The sequence below is a fragment of the Triturus cristatus genome, chromosome 2_1 (assembly GCF_964204655.1).
Source record: "Triturus cristatus chromosome 2_1, aTriCri1.1, whole genome shotgun sequence".
Taxonomy (NCBI): domain Eukaryota; kingdom Metazoa; phylum Chordata; class Amphibia; order Caudata; family Salamandridae; genus Triturus; species Triturus cristatus.
In genome coordinates this window covers 799,678,840-799,696,737 of record NC_140581.1, presented here as the reverse complement: position 1 = coordinate 799,696,737, position 17,898 = coordinate 799,678,840, and the positions used below count along the sequence as shown (strand labels likewise).

The window sequence follows — 17,898 nt, the reverse complement described above, 5'->3', positions numbered from 1 at the left end:
TCTCCTCTAGGGCTTCTTCTAAGGTCTATTCCTCGCTGTATGGGGTACCACAAGGTTCGGTTTTAAGCCCGCTTCTCTTTAATATCTATGTACAACCTCTGGCAGTGATTGCGGAAGAAGCGGGACTGTCGCTCTTTTCTTATGCCGATGATACTCAGATCATCTGTACATTATCGGCAGAAAAGAGTTCTGGACCGTCTACCCTGCAAGTGGGCCTGCGCAATATTGCATCCTGGATGCAATCCAAATTGCTCAAACGGAGGTCCTTATTTTTGGAAAAAATGCAGATCTTTGGGGCCCTCAACATTGGCCTGTTGAAATGGGACCTCTACCTGTGCCCTCTTCTCATGTCGGCAATCTCGGCTTCATCATAGACAATAAATTGTCAATGAGACGACACGCAGTAAAAACTGCTGCCACATGTTTTACTATTCTCAAGTGGTTGAGAAAAATAATTTGGATGCTCCCTGCTGTTACCCAAAAGACTGTAGTCCAGGCATTGGTAACTTCACGTCTGGATTATGGAAACATTCTTTATTTGGGCATCAACAGGGATGTAATGAGCAAGCTTCAGACGGTGCAGAATTCTGCAGCACGATTGCTCTGCAGAATTCCTAGAATGTCTTCTGTCTCTAAGGCCGTGAGAGATCTGCATTGGCTCAGGGTGGAAAATCGAACAAAGTTCAAGGCCCTGAGCTATATGTTCAAAATCAAGAATGGCATGGCACCTAAATATTTGCAAAATCTGGTACGCCTTTACCAACCGGTTCGTTCATTGCGCTCCTCTGATCAGGAAGTTTTTGAGATTCCTCGGATCAAGCTTGTAAGAATGGGCGGTCGCTCCTTCTCCTATCTTGGCCCACGTTTGTAGAATTCTCTCCCTCTCTCGATGCATAAGGAATCTTTGAACTTAAACTTTCGTAAACAGCTAAAAGCCTGCCTGTTTAATCAATAACCTGTTTAATCTGTTATGTTTTCTTCTTAGAGTCTCCTTTTTAGCTCTGCGCAGGGAAACCCTTTTTGGGTAGCTGTGCGCATTACAAAAATAAATTAACATAACATAACATAACATGTGGACTCCGAAAATCTAGGACTATGGGTGATGCCAGGAGTAGTGCCTAATGTGAGTTGTTGTTGTATGCAATATACAAGTATGACTTGATCCGGATGTGCTTTTGAGGTGGCAAATACTTAGCTATCTATATGTCTTGGAGCTGTGTTGCATGCAAGACCATGCTGGGAGATGTATCTAATATATCTACTTTCTTTGCTGGGTGATATGAGTATAGCTTGACCTGGACAGGTTGTTCAGGTAGCAAAAGTTTATCTGGGGGAAGCTTGGAGTTGTTTTGTGCAGGATGATGCCAAGAGTTGAGTTTGCAGTGTACCGCTGGTGTGGTGTAGGTTTTCTTACCACTAACGTGGGGTTGTCCTATGGGCGAGAGGCATAAAGAGAGGAAGTGCAATCTCAATGGTCACAAATGCATTGATAAAACATCAGTCATTTGGTACAATCGAGACATCGAGACATAAGCAAACTTGAATTAGATATTAGCCTGATACTGCTTGTCCTTTACATAGTGGTACTCGACATACCCTTCCCATATCAAAATAGGGGCTAGCAAGCTTCCAGGAAGTAAATTTGTGAGAAACAAAAATATATACATACAGAGTCAAGAGATTTGTGTTTACCAGGTCCCAATAGGAGCTGCAAGAGATCACCCTGCTAGGAGAACTGAGTGGAAACTTCCTTCTTTGACTATAGCCATCTCAAACCTAATCTGATTTCAGGAGCTCACTCATCCTAAGGGTAGTCTTTAAAACGTTGTGAATGAAACTGCAGAGAAGATACAGCTAGCTTCAGAGCAAAAAGATAAGTTGCAAACAACATTCAGAAGAGTCTCCCGCACTTTTCAATGCATGCCTCACTTGCAAGCTACGGAGATACTTACATCACTGAATAGATCATTTCTGCTGGTGAACAGAGATGCATGTGAGGTAAAGGCCAGACATTGTGCCTGAATCAATAATTTATGTCATATTGTTTCTCTCTCATAGTGTCATTTCGGATCTGATCCATAAACTCCCTCCATGTGACAGAAGATTGCAAACCAATTTGTGACCACAGCAACTATGATGCTAGCAAATGCGGTAGAGTACAGAGGAGCAGGAACACCAATTAATGACAGCACTTCATAGTGGCATTATGGCACGAAGTGCTCCATTCAAAACTAATCATCCAAACTTTGACTGGATGACTTCTGAACGCTAGAACACTTCTTTAAGTGGGAATGGGGTCCTCATTATTGTACTGAGATTATCAGAGTCCTGGTATAGCACTGCGTGGGCACGGGTAGGGTAAGCCACTGCAGAGATGAAGCAGAAAGCTGGGCGGTGAGGTACTTTGGGTTCTCGAAGGTGATAGATTGGGTCCCAGGCCTGGGAAGTTACCAAAGTAGCCTATTTTTAGTGGAACAGCGATCTTTATAGTGAAGTCTTTTGAAGGCATCAGTCATTTCAGCTGTGATATACAGAGCCCTCGGTGTTGAGGAGTCATCAGTGCTCAAAACAGCGTGGCACACACTAAAAAAGAGAATGTGTGCTCAAGTTGTGTCAATATTTCTCACCCATTTTATGTCATCCTAACTATCTTCATATTTTTTAGGTCGAGCATTCGAGACCTCTTGTATATACTTTAGTATTTACTTATATGTGTAAGTACTTTGTAGGCTCTGGAGATCAGCCCCAGGACTTGCCTGCTTCCGCTTAGGGACTTTTTTTTGTTCAACTGTCTCTATTTAACTGTCTTGATAGAAAACGACCAGTAGAGGTAATACTTTAGTATTTACTTATATGTGTAAGTACTTTGTAGGCTCCAGAGATCAGCCCTAGGACTTGCCTGCTTCCGCTTAGGGACTTTTTTGTTGTTCAACTGTCTCTATTTAATTGTCTTGATAGAAAACGACCAGTAGAGGTCAGTAAAATAACAGAATTGCTTTCTGCTGTTTAACTGACTCTATAAACTGTCTTGATAGAAAACGACTAGTAGAGGTCAGTAAAATTCCAGAATTGCTTTCAGCTGAGGGACTTTCTTTTTTTAAATTTTCTGGCAACTGCCTCTATTTAACGTTCTTGATAGAAAACGATCAGAAGAGGTCACTAAAATACCAGAATCACTTAAGCATTCTCTAAATTCCAGTCCATAGAAATTGTCCTCCACAAGCACACGTAGAGAATAATATTTTTTTCAAATCTTGTATTTACAGTGATATGACCACCGAAGGCCCTGATTTTATATTAAAAACAGAGCTTTGGACTATACAATTTCTCACTGAAAGGCAATATTTCTCTCCATGTGTTCCCATACCTGGTGTGTCACGCAGTTTGGTGCTTACTTTCCCTCCATGTTAAAGAACAGTAGATATTTCAGCACCCAGGCTAATGTGCAGCTTAGCTAAATATATATAAGGTCCCAAAGGCGAGACTGATTGCATTGCAAATGCTTGTTTTTAATCTTATCACATTTCCTCAGTCTCTTAGAACAATTGGAACACGTTGTAATGGAGCGCTCTGCCACAACAAAGTCTTAGGTTCGCACACTGAAATGTCTGACTTACATGTACTACATTCTGCTTAGAAGTCACAAAAGAAGCCTCATTTAGAGCTGCTCTTCATAAAACTGCTGCCTGCCATGTAGCAATGCTAGGCTGTGCTCCACACCTACATGCTATACATAGGAATTGGAGAAAAGAGCCAGTGCAGCGGCTGGGACAAAGAATCAATCTAAAACATGGCTTCCTGGAGCAGTGTGTACCCAAACTCCTGACTCCAGCAGTACCAACGTGAAAATTAGTACACCAGGGGCCAGATTTACCAGTTTCTCACACAGTGCAGTACAGCAGCCGCAAATGCTGCGCAGCATGAGAAGGAGAGAGGAGGAGAGCACCATATTTACAGAAATATGGCCCTTCCTCCCCCCTTCCTAACGGCGGTGCAGAAATGTTTTGCTGTGCGCCAAGGACACACCTTTGCACCATAGTGCAACGGTATCTCAGTGAGTCTAGCATAGGCTTTGTACTAGAATGATTGCCTTCCAGTACATAATACTATGTTTAAAATAACTTTAAACCTTTTCCCACTTTGTATGTGTGCTGTACAGTGCAGCACATATGCAAAGACGGAAACGAAAGGAGAAATAAAAGCATTTCTCCTTAATACAGCCTTTATATAATTTTACAGTGTAAAACAAGTTTTACACTGGAAAGTAAATAGTAAATAGTAAAAAGTAAATAGGTGAAACAAACACGGTGTTAAATGTTAGTAAATAGACCCCAGGTGCTTTGTTTTATTTTGGATCACTCTCAGTATGTAAGTCATGACCTATTTTCTGTCATTCATCCTTCCAGGCATCACAGCTTCGAGATTTCCGTGTCGCGCGGAACCAGGCAATGGAGAAGATCACAAGTGCCTTTGCCTTGCTTGATGCGGAGTTTGAAAAACTGGACAGGTGAGCAATTGTTGTGAAATGTATACCTTGTCCTGGATCATGACATTGGTAACACAGGAGACTGAAGGGGGTTTTGATACGGACCAATGTCACCACTCTCATGGGCACTGAGGCTAAATTAGAATTTGAAGTTTACAAGAAAAATCAAAAACTGTTTGAAATCATCTGTTAACAGACAAATTAGCTATATGGCATGAGCTTAGCTTTTGCTCCTTGATAGAGTAAACATTTTTTAAATGGTGTGCATTACCAAAACAAAGCAAAATTAACTGAAACATTTCAGGGCTGAATTTCAATAGAGAAGTTATTAGTATTTACCAGCACTCCATTTCTGAGTAGGTTGAGAAAGGGCGGGGTGTTTACTGCACCCAGTAAATGGCATTATCCTGGGCTGAGGTATGTATTGAGTGCAGACAATACCTTCTGTTCCAGGTTTTTCACTTGGACCTATAGGTAGAACATGGTTAAGCGTGTTTCCAGGACTTCTGTGCCAGTAAATTGTGAGAAATTTGAACTGCCAATATTCGCCCGGAAAAACGTCGGGTTGTGACAATTATAGCCGAACTAAGAATTATGATCACTGTCCAAACTCCGTATTCTTTTGACAGGGATTGACATTCAATGCTAAACCCTAATCTATGCCGAACCATGGTAAATACCCCAGGTCATTATGGGGCCTTCATCCCTGTCATACAATAGTATTAACTTGTTAGTAATAAATTGTCAAGTCAATTGAACCTTCCTTACCTTCTTTATTGTGTAACAGGCCTGAAATTTGAACTCCATGTTTGAACATCCCTCCAGCATCCAGTGTATCTGCTTAACACTGCCCCTACACTGGTATTGTGAATAACCCTGGGCGAAGTTCGCGAAGTAGCACTAGGCGAAGCTACGCAAAGTGCACATCGCACTACGCGAGCTACGTGTAGCACTTCGCGAACTGCGTAGTACCCTGTTCGCACTGTGCAAGATGCCGTTTTCAATGATTGCACAGTGCGGACAAGCATCCGGCACTGTGCAATCATTGAAAACGGCATCTTGCACAGTGCGAGCTGTAGTTTTCTGCCGCTCGAGTAGATTTTTACTCGAGCGGCAGCTTTCTCAACGCGGACTGGTCGTTTCTCATCGCGAGCGGTCGCGAGCATACGCGACCTCTCGCAATGAGAAACCTGACCTCCTCGCGTTGAGAATCTCGCCGGGATGTTTATTTTCCATCCTCGCGATCGGCAACTTGATGTTGCTGATCGCGAACAAGGAAAAAGTCTTGCCGGGATGTCATTTTGCTTGCTCGCGGTCGCCAACTTGATGTTGAGGACCGCGTGCAAGCAAAAAATGACCGCTGCACTACGCAACGCTACGCTACGCATATTTGCACTGTGCTACATGCAATTCGCGTAGTGCGAAGTAGCGCAAGCTTCGCAAACTACGCGAGCGTAGCGTAGTGCTTTGCTCAGGCTTAATTGGAAGGGTCACCCCATGCTTGCCCTCTTTTTTATTACTCAGGTCAGTAATCAATTCTTCTTATTTAAGATATGGAAAATACATACAGGTTTACTGCTATCTCTATCCCTCCTTCATACAAGATGGAATTTGCAAGCTCATCTTTGTTTGTAGCCAGATTCCAGCTGCCTTGTGTATGATGGAGCATCAGAGAATGGCAATTTTACTTCTGCAGCCTTTTAAGATGAGCCTCAGACAAATGTGGTAATCGAGTACTCATCCTATTAGCTGTACAATTTAAAAGAGTAGGACTGCTTTCTGAGCCCTGTACTTTTGCCATGCACTCTGATTCAGTTAATGCACCTGTGTCCATGTTAGCATACAACCAGGCATGTAACATATGCTACATTAAAATTATATATGAAAGCCATGTCGCACGTCACCCACCCCCCATATGACCGCCTAATAACTATAAATGGGGAGCCGTTCCATGACCAGGTTTAAAAACTAGACCTTCTCTAAGGTACATCTAGTACAGGAGTCTCAAATGGTAGGAGTGAAACTTTACATGAATGTTAAAGGCCAAGTGATGGAATTTAAAATGAAGTCATTTGTGCTTGCAATTTAGAGATACCCTTTGGTTTGAATGCTTGCCGAGGAACATTGATCTTCAGTTATGGGGTAACCCGACTCATATTCAAGTCTATCCTATTAATTTTGCTCTTTAAGAGGTCAGCAGGCAAATTGGATGGCATATATATCAGATAGTAAATTATCTTTATGATCAGCATTTAAAGGGGACCTGAGTCCTTTTGTTCCTTTAGAAAATTAGGAAGCCTCACCTCAAGTTAATTAAGTTAGTAGAAATAAGACAACATCAACAACAAAGAGACTATGCTATATAAAGGCAACTGATCGAACGAAATATGTAACCATCTACAATCACACTTTCAAGAGACCTATGGTGTAATTTTGTCACAGGATGATGCCAATACATAGCAGATAGTACTCACACAGCTATAATCTGGAACTGCTAAGCCACACCTATAATGCCACCATGCTTTCAAAACGTACTATATAGGTACACCTGGCCCATACCAGTCATGAGATAGCAGATCGCAGGTTCATAATGAACAATGAACAACCAGTTAGTAGTGACTGGTACAATTTGAAATGATTCCTAGCAACCTAGGCAGTACCTCCCTACTACAACAAATGTCTTGAGAAAGTGTTTTTTTTACACATATCCTAACAATTGTTTCACAGTATATGACAATCAAATCATAGTACTCTCCTGCACCAATCCAGCACACCATAGAACCTAAAACAGGAAATGGCGCTCAGAAACGTTAAAGGCCCTCTCTGCTTTAAGAGTAGCAGTCACAATTGGAGCCTGGGGATTTACGTTCTGAATGATGAAGAGCAGGAAGCCCTGCCTGGGTCAAACCTGGTTAGGTGTGGGCTAACCAATGTGTGAGAGTAAAAACCTGTTAATTAAATAAGTGAGAATTGTCGATGGTTTATACTAATTAGATATAAACCCGATTCTTGGATTCTTGGAGAAGAGCAAGCAGTGAGCATTGCCATTACCACTGGTGAGGCAGGCTACAGGAGAACTGCTCAACACGTCTGTGGCTGCCATCCCCAGACAGGAGAGGTCAGCACCAAAAGCAACTGCATCCCTGACAGTAAGGGGGCGCCCTGGGTGGAAGCCGCTACAACAGCAGACGAGCCCGCCCGTTGTGTGCAGGAGCCAGCAGAGAAAATGCAGACTGAGGCAAAGCATAGGGTTTGGGACCTGTGAAGAGCACCTGTAGGACATGTGGCACTGGTTTGCAGCCAGCCCCTAGGAGGCAGAGGCAGGCAGTCACACCCTGTGGACAATCTTCAAGCCCACAGTACTCGGGAACAGTGACATGGCAGTGACATGGCAGAAGCCAGTGCGGTGTCCACAGCTGGCTGCAGCACTGTGCCCTCGATTTACTTACAAAACTAAGATAATAATAGCTAGGCAATAGAAAAACTGGTGGATGCAGCCTAAGGAGGCAATGTGCTGTGTGCCAGGGCCCGCTGCTGTCCAAAGTTGCTGGTGTCTCCGTAAAAGAAGGAATATGGAGCCTCGCTCTCCCCACCCAACTCAACCGAAGTACCTGCAGCGGGAGAAGCCTTCCCCCTGCCCCACTCATCATAGCCAGGGCTGAAGCATACAGGCGTTGCAGCCCTTATGGGATTGCTCAGAGTACCATGCCCCCTGGAGGCAGCAGACACAGGCACAGGTGAGAGTCTGTACCAGGACTGCTACACGCCGCTTGGCCTCTGGTGGCTTCCTGCCAACTCTGCAAGGAGATAAAAACATGGTTTCCCTCCCATTGCAACAGCCTTTATTTAATGGCATGTGAGGGGGGGCAAAGCACCACCAGTCAGAAGAGCCACACTGTGGCCAATGCCCACCAAGAGAAGTGAATAAGCAAATAGGATAGAGCGTGAGGTTGAACAAACTCATTCCTGCTGACCAGTCCGGGAGCTCCACTGAGGAGCTCACCAGCACTCACACCCCAAAAGATACTACACTAGCATCTCACCGCTTAACAATGAAACACAAAAATGTTTCAGCCAAGCATCTCACAGAGCAAAGAAGATACATTACCAAAGGAGGATAGTAACAGACTGGTGCCCATCAGCTAAGGCACCTAGGCAAATCAGAGGGACAAAGCCTGCAAAGACACCAAGCCAAGAACAGACTGTTGTCCCAGCCACAAAATGGCCCAAAGACCAGTGCCCTCTGAGATAAAGGAGTCAAGCAGCAAGAGGGAGAAAAGCACTAACTTCACATGACAGCGACGTGGAAACCTCCCAGTTAGGCACCGGGATCACAATGTGCAACCCACCAAGTGCCACTAACTACAGAGACACTACACTGGTTGTCTAAGCCTGCCCAATGCACTCAGCCCCAGGCAGGAGAAGGTCCAAGAAAAACAAGGGTGGCACTAAAGGCGGATAGATGCACACAATTCCGTGACTGGTCCAGACACTGGGATCATATCATATCGCACTCCATGGCACATCGTGTCACACCTCACCAACTATGCCTGATGGCAGTGACAACTCAAAGAGCAAGTTCTGCATAACCTAGAGAAACAAGGCAGAACCACAGCTCCCTCCTGCCATCGAAAGATGGTCCCATAAGAGGGGAAATCATGGAGTAGGAGCTCCAACAAAGACCCGGAAGAGGGAACACACAATGCATAGATAGGTGCCACACAGTACCAGTAAACACAAGGAGAATTAAATCATCAACTACCCTGATCATCATGAAGCCAGAGCCCTGCACTTTAGGCCAGTACCTGGATTACAAAGACAGTTGCCCACTGAAGAGCCCCTGTTGGCCGGTCCTGAAGAATGTGCACACCTCTGCACCCAGAAGGAGATGAGAAGTGAGCACGGAGAAGTTTCAGCAGCATAAATGTAAAGAAGGTGCATGCTGACGCATCAGGAATAGAAGGAAGTGTGACCTGCTGGTCCAAACTAAGAAATCTGATGACTGACAAAGCCAAGGAGGGAAGATCAAGAGTTGCCAGGCCTCAAAGGCAGGCTAGAGAAGACTCAGGCTGCTAACGGACTGCATCCACCCCTAGAAGGAAGCCACAGAGAGGAAACAAAATTGACCTACTGACAGCACAGTGGGAGAACCGAGAGTAAGTGTCAAGTACAGTTGCTCGAGTCTCTATCCAATGCTTTCCAGCATAACCATACAGACACAGTTACCAGCAGCTCACCAACCCAGAGCATCTACGTTGAAGGATGCAGATGCCTCAATCAAGAAAATATGTAAGCACTTGGCCACGATCCTTCCCATTTGGCGGAGACCCAAGAAAGAATGCCTGCAACCATCAAAGCAAGTGATATATCACTGTAGTATACTGCTAACTTACCATCTACTATGAAGCCACAATAAGGCACATGTTTAACTTGCCTTACATCTACCATTTATCTCTAAAGGAATTACAGTGTAGTATGTCTGATACCTGAAAAAATATACTTAATATTGCTAGAAGCGCTTTATGTTTTTTTGATATTTGGTAGGTTTGGAAAATAATGTTAATGTCATCTTTATAAAAAAAAAAAAATCTGGAAAATAATTTTTTTACAGGGTCAACATGACCAACCAAAATAATAGTCTCAACAGCAACCAGGAGGGCAACAAAGGCAAAAAAGATGAAGGCTATCGGGGAAGACACTAGTGAGCCATGACATCGTTAGGATAGATAGCCGTATCCCGCTCTCGCAAAAATGATAGTCTGGCAGAAGAGACTGTATGTTGCTGTACTGCCATTTTACTCTACAATTTGACGGTTCTGCCTCAAAAGATGGATTGGCGCTGAAGTACCTGGAGCAGGAGCTGGTGAAGGAACAGGTGCACCGGTTGTTGGTGGAGGGGTAGATGGAGCAGAAGAAGTAGAAGGTGCTACTGTAAGCACAGACGCAGTGGGTGGTGGTGCAGGTCCTGATTATGCAGAAGTATTTAAAGGTGTTGCAGTAGCTGAAGAAGTAGCTGCTGCCAGTGATCTTGCTTCAGCCTCTTCTATCTCATTATTATGCCTCATTCATGGTGGAATGAATTGCCTGCAGGTGTTTTCTCATTCCCGTGGTACCAAAAGAGTACTGGTTGATGTTCCCATGGAAAATAACTTTGTTGGCTAGGTTTCCATACAATGGATTCCTTTATTTTATTTCTCCACTCCACCTCTTGTTCCTCCTCTTACATCCTCCTCTACAACTCTTCTTCCTCCTGTTGCAGCAGGACATGATCATCGTGTTGAGCCGGTGCAGTTTAGGAACACCTAAAAAATTTCTTCTGAACAGAAGAATTTTACTGCTTTTAAAACCTTCACCTTTGAAGATGTCAATTGAAACGGGGAAAGGGGTATACACTCCCTGTTTCCTACAATTGACACTGCCAATGAGATGCTGTTGACCAAAATCGGAAGTACCACTGTAGTATCTCAATACTATTATGGTACACGTATAGTTCACAAAAACAACTATAGTTTCAATATCAACACATATACAATTAAAAAAAGCCAGCCATGAAACCCTAAATCCATATTTTAAATAAAATATAATTATTTTGTGAAAATATCATTTTTAAAATATACGGAGGTTCCATAGTAAATTTCAGGACGTGCAAATGAAAGCAAAACAATCACGCAGATGACACTAACGTTCATAACGAACTTTGACCTACTCTGAAAGTGCCACAGTACCAAAAAGAAACAAAAGACCAAAATACCATAATAAAATACATTATATTGTTGAAAACATATTTTCGTACAAAAAAATCACATACAAATTCAATGAAAAAAACAAAGGTTTCAGATTAGTTATAGTTAGGAAAACTTCTTTCATCATTTGCATATAAAACCAGCTTAGACTGCACAAACCTTAGAAATTCTAAAGTTATAGCTATAAATTAAAGTTATAATTTGCACCCCACCAAACACGTAGTACACCTCTGTACACAGAATTATCAACTGATTAGGCATTCTACATTAATGATAATACATAGCTTACTCATGCACTGCTTATACCCTTTCATATTACATCACTTATAGCTTGTCAAATTATAGCATTCATAACAACACTCATAACATCGCAAATAACATAATTTATGAGAACACTGTGCATGGTAATAATACGAGTTATAATTAATGTAGTCTGCTTGGCGAGTGGAGAACACTATGAACGGAGGTGTGCGGGTTATACTAAGTTTTGGGCGGTGCGTAAATTGTAACTTTAAGTCATAACTATATCTTTAGAATTTTTGCGCATCATACACTTTAAATATATACATCAGGTATATTATACCCCAGCACGGTTGCATAGCTTTGGCATACGTGACACTGACTGCTGCATGCAATGCGGGCAAGGGAATGGAGATTTTCTGCATTTGGCGTGGGGATGCAGAAAGGTGTATGAGTTTTGGGAAGTGGTGGTGAGGATTTTAAAGACTATGGTGGCTGTGGAGCTCCGTTGCACTCCGAGTGTCTGCTTGCTCTGCTGCATGTCGCATGTCAAGGGAGTGCAGGGGAGATTTGTGAGATTAGCCTTGTTGATGGCTGCGAGAAGCGTGGCGGTTACGTGGGGAGGGAGGCACAGCCCGAAGGAAGAACACTGGTTGCGGGACTTGGTGTATTGTAAGGACAACTTGGAATCATATGCAGAGGAACTACCAGCGATTTCGAGACCAAGAGACATTTGGGAACCATTACGTCTGTTTTTATTGAGTAGAGTGGCTGATGCTGAGTAGTGGGACGCACATTAAAGGTCAGGAAGGTGGTGGTGGGTGGGTGGGGGGTTGGAAGGTAGATTGTGAGACGCTGCATTTCTCCAACTTGATAGGGTGATTTTTGATTAGAATATATGTGAGGAGGTATTTTTTGTTTTGTATATGTTGATAAGAATATACAGAGAAGATGACGTATGGGAGTAATTGTTTGGTTTGTTTATAGTTTTGTTATGTATTTTTTTTTCTGTGGATTGAGTTGTGGGGGTCGTTTTGTAATGTCCTTTATTTGCTTTCTGAATAAAATAAAATAAAATAAAAAAGAGCAAAAAAAAAAAGTTAAAAAAAAATTCTAAATTAAAAAAACAAAAAAAACCTATATCTTTAGAATTACTAAGTTTTGTCTAATTTAAGTTAAAAAAAACATAGAAATTCACTGCAAAAAACAAAGGCTACAGGGACATTATAGTTATGTTGACATTTTACCCACACAAAACCATAGAAGTTCAGCAGTTACAGTTATATTGTTATATATACAGTTCTATCTGAAGAAACTATAACTCGTGACATTAAGTAACTTTAGGCCATGAGTTATAGTTTGTTAACATATGTGTAACATGACAATGTTTATGGTATCGCTGATGACATCTCAAATGACATCACTGATGACATCATCCAATGAGTGTGTTAGTTTGTTTTATAGTTTACATAGTGGCAAGTAACTGCAATATTACTTTTGTACCTAATTTTGTACAGCCTGTGTCCAGTTAATGGGTGTAATTGTTTACAAAATGCAAGTGTTCCTAAAGCATCATAGGTGTGTAGAGGTATTAAACACGTTATAAATCTTTGTATTCAAGAGGAACTCTGTGTGCAGGTGACAGTTGATGACTTGTGTCCAGTACTTTGCACACACATTTTTTTTGGTTCCGAAGAAATAGTTTACAACAGGGCAAATATTCTATGTACTACATACTACGTATTGTAAGCAATTTTGAGTTGTTAGACAGAATCTTCGCAGCGTGACAATTTCTATATAACATAGAAAGAACACTGTGTGCACCAGGGACTAACCAATGTACAGAGGCTTGTTTAGCGTCACAGGATGGGGTATCTGCAATGTTTTCACACCAGTATGAATGCTGAAGAAGGTAGTATGATCTTAAGCACCTTCAGACCTTGGTTATTTTAAGAGAATGGTCTTTCTTTGGACACGTTTTGCACAGAGTGTACACTGTTCTTAGTAGATACTTTTTAACACTCTGTAGTGTATTTCTCATGAGAGTTTCACTGTCTGCAAATAGTGTGGTACAGCGTAAGCCCTCTCTAAAGTGTAAACACTGTTTATAGTACCCACATTTCTACTCATATCAACTGCATTTCTCAATGTAGGTTCGGTGACTGTGAGGGGTTTCATACAGATAAAGGCTGTCCATAGTATGGCATAAGTTTTGGAACACACGTTGAGTATCTTGAGTAACTTGGTTTTCTCTGAACATTTGTATACAGATTGAACACCGTGTGCAGTAAGGGTTTCCCATATATCTGTGGTTAATTGCTAATGTGAACTAGGCTACATGTGTAGTGTATGCTATAGAATCAATGTTGAAATTCAAGAGAGAAAAGGAACCACCTCCCCAAGATTCTATAAATGGGCCTTGAAAATTAGATCCACAAATTCAGCAAACACTCAATAGGAGCAAAACGAACAGGACGATAAATGCGTCAAACAGAAGGTGTCGATATAAAAATAATATTTTATTTATTTTGATTTTTTTATAAACACAAAAAGTAAATTCAAATATTTTTAGTTGATAATTGCATATACATACATTTATTCAGTGTTGAATGATACAGACAACAAAATTACATATCTAAAAAATAGTAAATGTCCCACACAAAACTCAACTCATATACCAAACATTCATTCAACAAACATACTGCAAGCCAATTCCGGTCAATATGGAAGAAATCTTCCAGATATGGTTGTATGGGTGGTAAGTTCATGTATCATCGAGATATCAAATGGGTGATACTATATGAATAAAAAGCCGAAAGTTCAGGCGCCTTTTTTTTTTCGATATAAAAATAATATTTTAGTTATTTTGTCTTTTTTATAAACACAAAAAGTATATTCAAATATTTTTAGTTGATAATTGCATATACATACATTTATTCAGTGTTGAATAATACAGACAACAAAATTACATATCTAAAAAATAGTAAATGTCCCACACAATCAATGTTGAACATAACACAAACTTGCTACACCTAAGTCAGTTGCATCTTTGGTGGCATTAATGATGCTTCATAATATTCTGAGCTATATTGTACTTACTTACAGACCTCTAATGCCATACTCGTTTAGAGAGTAATGTGTGCAAAAGAAGCCTGGCTAATGTAATCAGTGATGTCATCAATGATTTTATTTGAGATGTAATCGAGGATGTCATAAATGATGTCATAGAACATGTCATGAGTGATGTAGTATGTGAGGTCATAAGCAGAGCATGGCGGGGTGCAAGTTATAGTTAGCTCTGCTAAATATAACTGGTAAATACCTATGGATTTATGAGTTCAAAACATTATATTGGCCCTGATATATTCAACTAACTATAACGTCACTTTAACCTTTGCTTTTTTTCAGGGAAGTTCTAAGGGTTTTCTTAAAAATATAAAATAAACTATCATAAAAATTCCTAACTATAATGCCTCTTTAGCCTTTTTTTAGTGTATTTCTAGATTTTATTTCATTAAGCAATATTTTGTTACGATACCTAAAGCCAACCCCCCACCATGCATGGGAGGTAGTGGCCTCTCCACCTACACCTCTCCCCAAGTGTACATAGTAGGGTGTGTGGAGAGAGTGGCCGCTCGGCTGAGATCTCACCCCAGGTTAACAGATGTACATTGTAGGGTTTGAGAAGACACTATCTCTCCACTTAGACCTCTCTCATGGAGGACAGGAGTCCACAGTAGAGTTTGGGGAGGGAGTGGCCTCTCCATTGAGACCTTTTTCCAGAGTGACAGGCGTGCATAGTAGGATGTAAGGAGGGACTGGCCTCTCTACTGAGACTTCTCTATAGGGTGATAGGCATGCGTAGTAGGTTGTGGGAAGGAAGTGTCTTCTTGGCCGAGACCTCTCCCCAGTGCAATGGGTGTGTGTAGTAGCCTGGGGGAGAGACTGGTCTCTCCACTGATACGTCTCTCCATGGTGTTGTGTCCAAATAATTATTCCAAGGGCCACACTTACCACTGGCCCGCAATATTAAGTCAAATAAGGAGCGGTTGGCAACGTGGAAGGTTCAAGCGTTTATTGGCCACCACAGAACTCTATATAGAGGAGCCTCGTCGATCCTCACCCATCAGGTGCGCCGAGGAAGACTGCTGGCTCCTTGACAGTAACACACTTTTATACATTATCAGTTCAGCATACAAAACCTTATATGTGGAAAAGTACCGGTTAGTCCTGGCGCTTCTAATGAGCTAATGCCTATATCCAGTTTCGGTTACACATACAAAGGGTTTACTATCTTTACAGAGAAGGTCGACGGGGTGACTCCCTTCTCGTCCCAGGTCTAGAGGAATTTGCTTGATACTCCCTTTTAGCAGATGTGACCTTGCTTCTCAGCAATTCAGCCTGTCTCCTAACAAATGTATGAAAGGGGAAGCAGATGGTGGGCGGGAGAGACCATGTGATTCCTAAACGAGAGAGCCACAATCCAAGATGGAGGCTGTTCGGTTCTCGGCCCTTTCTGTCGTACTAAGCATAACGGGAATTTCGAACCCTTGAATACACTATAACTAATCATACTATCATTAGATATACTGCGCTAATCATACCATATCAACTTGAACACCTCAGAACGGCCCTTTTAGCGCAGCATAGCTAATGACGGAGTCAGTCTTCAAAAATACCCTCATCGATCTGCATTAATTCATGCATCTCCTTCTGAGCCCGCTGGGTATCTATCCTGGTTTGGTTGGGCTTGGGCCTAGGGATAGATCGGCGAACCTGAGTAGCACAATATGCACAGCAAGCGGGCCCGCACTGGAGACAAAGGCAGCAGGTGAAAATGAACCCTACTACTCCCAAAAGAATCATGAATAATTTCCATCCCCAGGTAGTCACCAGATCCCAAAACCACCCGGACAGGGACCAAGTACCAGTCTCAGTGTGAATTTCAGAAGCTAGCCGTTGCAGTTTCTGGATGGCTAAATGGACGGAAGGGGCGGAGTCAGGTATATATACACAACAGGAACTGCCGATGACTCTACAAGCTCCTCCACGATCGGCCAGGATGACATCTAAAACAAGACGATTTTGAAGGGTCACAATCCGGGTCGCCTGGAGCTCCACCGTGATATTAGTTAATATCCCTGCAGTAGTATTAACCACCCCTTCCACAACTCTGGATAGCCTCCGAATTTCTTTACTAGTGAGGATGGGGCCCCATATGGGCAATACCCCTTTCATAATATCAACAAAGTGTTGAGCCGGAGTGTCAGCCTGGTCAGTGGCATCATTACTAGTGGCTCTAGCTCTCAGACACCGCCGACTTAAGGAATGGGACCTATGATAATCAGAAGGGGCTATGTAAACCGGTGGGTAAAGGAAGGATAAGTAACATCTACCTGCCCATCCTCTGGGTAGCCAAGTGTATGCGTTTTCACCGCACACAAAATAAACATTGGAAGGGGTGAGTGTTGGGGGGCTGCTGAACGTCTGTAATCTATAAGTGTAATTGCATCTGCTATAACCTACAAATAAATGTCCAGTACCCTGCACGCAGAAAGAGGAGGATGTATTTAGCACCGGGACCTGGAATGATTTTGTCATCTGAGACATTTCGCTCCTGAAAATATCTGAAATACTCAGTAAAGTTAAAAGTCACGAAATCCAATACTTCATCCCTCAACCATGTATCATTTTCATGATCAGTGTACACGTTCATACAGGCAGTAGGATCAAGGGTACCATCAGTTCCCTCAGCATTAGGAGTAAAACCCTGGTGTTTCTCTATATAGGCTAGGATTAAGGCATAATCCTTCTCTGAGAACCGACGTTCATCTATAGTGTAGTGTTCATACAGCATGGATAACATTTTGAACCAGGCTTCGCAACTACCTAAATAAGATAAGGGCATTGATATAAACAAATCTTGCTTATGCATTACTGACGGGAGGAGACCACAGACCCAACAATCAGTAACATTTGTGGAACTATGAGTCTGGTGCAGCATCTCAATGAAGGCATTATGTACATACGTCTGTCGGTGCCTTTCCTTATGAGGGGCGAAGGTCTGGAAAGGATGCTCCTTAGGAGTAGACACTATCAAGGTGTGTACAGGATGGCAGAACTCTAGATATATAAACAATCCTAAGCACAATACAAATGATACAATCAATATAGAAATGAAAACAATTTTAACACGCAAACTCCATGAGGAGAACATTGGCAAATGCGGGGGAATGGTACGGGGTACTATGGGACGCCCTTCTTCAGGGACAAAACGAGCAAAAGGGTACATTTCTCACTAAAAGTCCAATATAATCTCGGGAAAAAGGGGTCTATAAACAGTCCGACCTGCCGGAGGGTGCTTCTTTCCTGTGTCCGTATAGAGCCTCACAGGCAGACTCCTATTGTTCAGAAAAACAAAAAGTTAAA

At 42.2% G+C, this 17,898-nt stretch overlaps 1 protein-coding gene across 3 annotated transcripts in view; it reads left to right on the top strand.

Annotated features, from left to right (window-relative positions):
- The window catches only part of LOC146865898 (kelch domain-containing protein 10-like), a 603,680-nt gene that overhangs the window by 420,618 nt on the left and 165,164 nt on the right, over positions 1 to 17,898 (top strand). For all 3 annotated transcript variants that reach the window (XM_085640780.1, XM_085640782.1, XM_085640781.1), the window contains one exon: positions 4,407 to 4,507. In XM_085640780.1, coding sequence (XP_085496906.1) covers positions 4,407 to 4,507 — 101 coding nt within the window. The remainder of the gene's footprint in view (positions 1 to 4,406; positions 4,508 to 17,898) is intronic.